The sequence below is a fragment of the Nicotiana tabacum genome, chromosome 19 (genome assembly GCF_000715075.1).
Source record: "Nicotiana tabacum cultivar K326 chromosome 19, ASM71507v2, whole genome shotgun sequence".
Taxonomy (NCBI): Eukaryota; Viridiplantae; Streptophyta; class Magnoliopsida; order Solanales; family Solanaceae; genus Nicotiana; species Nicotiana tabacum.
In genome coordinates, this window is record NC_134098.1 from 55,033,162 (window position 1) to 55,039,201 (window position 6,040).

At 35.0% G+C, this 6,040-nt stretch overlaps 1 protein-coding gene across 1 annotated transcript; it reads left to right on the forward strand.

Annotated features, from left to right (window-relative positions):
• The first annotated feature begins 1,387 nt into the window (after positions 1-1,387).
• LOC107806171 (3-ketoacyl-CoA synthase 11-like) lies at positions 1,388-3,698 on the forward strand. The gene is made up of 2 exons (XM_016630280.2): positions 1,388-2,029; positions 2,764-3,698. Exons 1-2 carry the CDS (start codon positions 1,481-1,483, stop codon positions 3,574-3,576), a joined length of 1,362 nt encoding a protein of 453 aa, XP_016485766.1. The 5' UTR covers positions 1,388-1,480; the 3' UTR covers positions 3,577-3,698.
• Positions 3,699-6,040: the final 2,342 nt, after the last annotated feature.

The window sequence follows — 6,040 nt, forward strand, 5'->3', positions numbered from 1 at the left end:
TCATCTACATTTCAAGGCTAAGTACTGCGTATTTCTTTGATTATTATATTATTTCAGGATCAAATTAATTCACTTGTCTAGAAACCACATATAAATTAAACTGTACTGTTTTACGAGTAAACAATTGTATAATACACTTTAGGCGTAATTAATGTTTCAAAGAAATGTATATGGTAGTGTGAAGTTTAGAGGTACCTAAGTATTTAATAACTGCATAATTAAGCAATTGATGGCTTCAATCTTCCAACAACTAACAGGCATGGTCCACCAGGATTCTATGGACGTGGTCCTCGAATAAAATTTCCAAACATAGAACATGTATTAAAGTGTTTTTTCCTTAACACATTGGCTTCACTATCCCTTGCCCTTTGGTCTTTTTCCAGTGCAGTTAAAGATCGTAGTCCTCCTTTCTTTCTTGAGTTCTCTCTCTTCATATTCTGAATCTTTAGAAGATTTTTCTTTGTCATTTTAGTTCCTCAGACAGCTGGTTCATTGACTACGTCATAACTCTTTCCGTCGATTGAAAACGACACGTATTTAGAATTTTAAATTTATGAGTTCCTACAACAACGATCTTAAGTTTAGTACTACAACAATAAGTGAGTTCTCACTCAAATATTAAAAAATATTTAGTAATTTTATAATATATATATATGATAAGGGTAAAAACTACTAAATTCACGTGAATCCGTCGCCAACCCTCAACATCCACCCCTTAAAACAGCACGTCCTAAATGTAACCGAATTTGGTAGGAGTTACAATTAATTTCACATGCAGACAGTAACATACATTACACACGCGATAGTTGAGTGACAAAATTGAGGTACAGTGTCTTCAATATGGTCCCATAAGCTGAACATATATACCCTTATTATAGCCATGATTTTAAGGTACATATATTAACAGTATCATGGATTTTTATCACTTGCAACTTAATCGATTATCGTCCAGCAAGTAACTTAATTATCATTTTTTAAGGTTTAATGCTTATTATTACAAACTGCTACATGTGATTTATTTTTCAACTACTCGATTGTGTGAGTATTCTTTATATTGCATAAAACTTAAACTAAACACGATTGCAGCTCCAACAATTTTGAATAAATAGCGGAATTCCCCCCACGTTAACAATATCCACTAGAAGTGTGATCTTAATTAAGATATTTATTACCATAGTGTAGATATTTATGTCGACTGCAAGCATAACACCTTTTATATATTTACTTGAACTTTTAACTATTTTATTTTCTTTTATGGGTAAAGAAACATTTCCAATGAGTGGCCAAAAAAGTAGTTAAAATTAAACCATAAAGAAAATGAAGAAGCATCAGAGTATAGTAAAAAAGATTGATCTTTTAATTTCTACCGTTTGAAAGCAATATCTACACTCACTTTCCTATATATAACCGTAGGACGTCGCTCCTTCGTCAGTATCCCAAGAACAAATTAAAGCAAAAAAGTTATTTATTTTCTCTCAAGATGTTTGTTGTCAACTCAATATTCTTCTGGGCGTTGCTTATTTTCATATGGGGAGTAGTGCGGCGTTTCATTCAAATGCGTTCTAAAAAAGTTTTCTTGATAGATTTTGCATGTTCAAAGCCCCCAATTTCACAAATGTGCACAAAAATAATGGCAGCAGAAAGAGTGAAAATTCTTGGAAATTACTCTGAAGAAATGATGGATTACATGAAGATGACAATGGACAAGGTAGGTTTAGGTGATAACACCTATTTGCCAGAGGCTTTGCATAAAGATCCTCCTAATCCATGCATGGATTTAGCAAGAAAAGAGGCTGAGTTTGTCATGTTTGGATCTTTGGACAATTTATTTGAAAAAACTAAAGTTGTTGAGCCTAAGGATATTGGCATACTAATAGTGAATTGCTCTGTTTTTCATCCTGTGCCGTCTTTATCGTCTATGATAGTTAATCGTTACAAGCTGAACCACAATATTTTGTCATATAATCTTACTGGAATGGGTTGTACTGCTGGACTCTTGGCCATCCGACTTGCCAACCAACTTCTTCAGGTAACTACACCCTAAGTTTTTTATGCTTTAATATTTCTCTGTTTCATTTTATTCAGATATATATGTTTGACTAGTCACAATATTAAGATGTTAATTTAAGTATTATGATCATGGTAGCAAAAGTAGTCCTTAAAAAGTTAGCTAGTTTGATTGATAAAACATTACTATATCAAAACTTAAAATTTGAAAATTTTGAAAGATAATTTATTGAATAATAGTAACATATTATTTGAGGATTGGTGTCAAACATTTTGAAATGGCTGAAAAGAAAAAGAAATCTATCTAAATAAACTAATGACAGTAATACTGCCCATTATATACTTCAGCTTATTGATGGTCATTAAGTAGTTGCATTTAATGATTTATTTTTTTGATGCATTCATACAATTCAAACATCAAAAATAATTTCATTAAATGCAAATATTAAATGACCATCAATAAGCTGAAGTATATACATTTCATATTTTATGAGTGTTTTCTAGTTAAATAATATGTTTTACTTACAAATCTCACCTTTTTTTCAAGTGAAATTTTTATCCAAACCAAAATGAATCATTTTCCAAATACTATTTTTAAAACTTTAATATCTACTAGTGCTCTTTTTTTCTTCTTCTTATTTTTAACCAAATATTGTTCAAACGCTGCTAGCTCGTGTCGGTGCCTTGTTTCCACGGTTGTTTACTTTACTATACTAGAACAAGTGATATTCAACTTTCATATTACATGGGAAACAGGTGCATGAAAACACCTGTGCTTTAATATTGAGTACAGAGAACACTACAGACTGCATCTACGTGGGAAATGACGAGTCCAAATTCATATCAAATTGCACATTTCGAGTTGGTGGAGCTGCCATTCTACTTTCCAATCGACCATTTGATAAGGAATTTTCCAAGTACGAACTCCTTCATGATGTCCATAATCATGACGCAAGTTTAGATCGTTCATACAAATCAATTTTCCTAGAAGAAGATGAACAAGGTTTAATTGGTGTTTCCATAACCAAAGATCTTTTGGTCGCAGCAACAAATGCTATAGAAACAAACCTTACCTTATTAGGTCCTTTAATCCTACCCTTCTCAGAAAAATACATTTTCTTTAAAAATCTTATAAGACGATTTCTAGGGGTTGCAAATGTGAAAAAGTACGTACCAAAATTCAATACAGCGGTTGATCATTTCTTCCCTCATGTTGGAGGATTGCCAGTTCTAAACCAATTGCAAAAAATGTTGAAGTTTTGTGATGAGAGTATGGAAGCTTCAAAAATTACGTTGCGACGATTTGGGAATACTTCGAGTAGTTCAGTTTGGTATGAACTTGCATATGCAGAAGCTAAGGGGAGGATCAAGAAAAATGATCGAATTTGGCAAATGGCATTTGGATCGGGTTTCAAATGTAGCAGTTTGATTTGGCGTGCCATGAGATCTGTTGATAGCAATGACTTGAAAAATCCATGGAATGGGGAAATTGATACTGTTGATCTCAACTTGAATGGGATTGAAACATTCAACTTTGACTACTTTGAACCACCACTACTGTTATCTTAATTTATCATTGTGTAATTGCTCTTTTTTTATTTTATTTTAAATAAAGCTTTTAAGTTTCATTTGTATTAGACTTGATCAACGATTCGTGCTCAATATATCCAGGTTAGGTTTTTATTTTTAAATAGCCATAGCTAGTTATTAAGTTTAATATATTCTAATTCTCTAATTTCCGACTTGGTTCTATTGAAAAAAGTAAAAAATATCGCCGTTTACCCTTAAAATGAGTAACAATTAAATTTGTACACAGTTTAAAGGATACGTGGTTTTAATCTAACACGAATGGTCAAAGTGTCACGACCCCAAATTTCCTTCGTAGGATATCGTGACGGCACCTAGTCTCTAAGACTAGGTAAGCCTAAGAATATGCGGAAATGTTAAATAAGAGATTAAAACTTGAACATCCAACATTTTCATAAATGGAATCTACCAAAAAATCAGTACGTATAATCCCAAGACCTGGTGAGATATAGGTCACAAACTCTAGATACAATGTTGAACAATCCTATACATCACTGTCTATTAAAAACGTAAGGGAACAAGGAAAAACAAGGTAGAAGGGGACTCTGAGGCCTGCTGACACGGGCAAGTGTATCTTGAAGTCTCCAAAGTAGCAACACAACACACTACTGATGCCTGGTCTGATAGAAAGTACCTGAATCTGCACAAAAAGATTGCAGAAGCGTAGTATGAGTACACCATAGCGGTACCCAGTAAGTACCAAGCATAACCTCGGTAGAGTAGTGACGAGGTCAGGTCAGGCCCTACAGGAATAATAAAAGACAGGACAGAGATAATATGATATAATGAAAATGACAGGGAAGTGAGCAATAAAGAATTTACGGGAAGTAACAACATGGAATCAAGGAAAGCTAATGCTACATGAAAGGAAAACAAGAATTTTACATGTTAAGGAAAACAATAACCAGACAACACAACAAATACATAATAACAACAGGGCACTCCCGAGGTACCGCCTCGTAGTCCCAAATCGTAAGAACAAATCACAGTCTTTTCTTATATTACCGTGCGAGCCTTTATATTGGATTTTTGAAAATTATTTTTCCGAAATAGCATCCCGCATTTTAGCCCACCTTATCACACCGCATGACTTCTAGTAGTTTCCCTACTAACCACGCGTATCAAGACCACCTTATCTCACCGCATGCGTTTCAACACTAAGACCTTATACCACCACATGCGTATCAATAATCACAACGGCACGGCAGAAACCTCGTGCAATAATAACAACCACACGATAGAAACCTCGTGCTAACAATAAAAACCACACAGCAGAAACCTCGTGCAAACAATCAAACAATCACCTCAACAATAACACGGAAGCCAAAACACAACAACTAAATAAATGATATTCCAAGGATAGTAGTTTAAAGTAATGAATACGGAAGAAAGCAAGTAATTCAACTACACATATGATACAAGTCGCAAATAGGAGATAACACAAGTAGACATGTGAAATTAGGCTAAACATGATAACTACAACATGCTAGATAACTCAAATAGGACATGAAAAGGAAACTACGTAGCTAAAATCGGAATTTCAACATTTAGCCCGTGTACGCACTCGTCACCTTGCGTACACGGCCTTCACATATCACAAATTATCACCATAGTACCAAATCCTAAGGAGGATTTTTCTCATTTAGGGTTAGGCAAGTCACTTACCTCAAACCACGCTCAATCAATCAATTAGAAGGCCTTTTTCTCGATTTTCCAACTTCGAACGGCTCGAATCTAGCCAAAACAATTTCATACTATAAATATTAATTATAGAAAACTATTTTAAATAATGAAATAATGATTTTAGCTAAGAATTGAAAAACGTTCTAAAAAGTCGACTCGGGTCCACGTTCGGAACCCAACAAAAGTCACAAAACATCCAGAAGTTCATTCAACCACGAGTCCAACCATACCAAATTTATCAAAATCCGACACCAAATTGTCACTCAAATCCCCAATTTAAACTCTCAAAATCCCTAGCCTCAAACTCCAAAATTGCAACTCAAAACTACTCAATCTAGGTGGAAAAATCAGTGAAAAAATATAATTATTGAGTAAAAATAAACACAAGTGACTTACCTCAAGAATCCCTTCGAAATCCCTCTCAAAGATTGCCTAATCCCGAGCTTGAAATGTTTAAAATGAAGAAAATCACAAAACCCTAGATTATAACCTCTCTGCCCAGCACTTTCCGCATCTGCGGCCGAAGAAGCGCTTCAGCGACGCCGCACCTGCGGAAAAACTATCGCAGGTGTGGAAAATACTTAAGTCCAGGGGTTCCGCTTCTACGCTCAATGGCTCACGCCTGCGAGCCCGCTTCTACGGATGCAATGTCGCACCTGCGACCACTGGTGCTTCTGCACACCTACCATCGCAGGAGCGAAGGCACTTCTGCGGATAATTTTCCCGCTTCTGCAACCACTACTGGGCAAGGCCAGCTTCGCAT

What these genes read in the sequence shown, in the direction of transcription:
- LOC107806171 (XM_016630280.2), top strand. Translation starts at nt 1,481, where the DNA reads ATGTTTGTTGTCAACTCAATATTCTTCTGGGCGTTGCTTATTTTCATA. An exon ending in TTGCCAACCAACTTCTTCAG is followed by an intron (nt 2,030 to 2,763) that starts GTAACTACACCC and finishes CATGGGAAACAG; the next exon opens with GTGCATGAAAACACCTGTGC.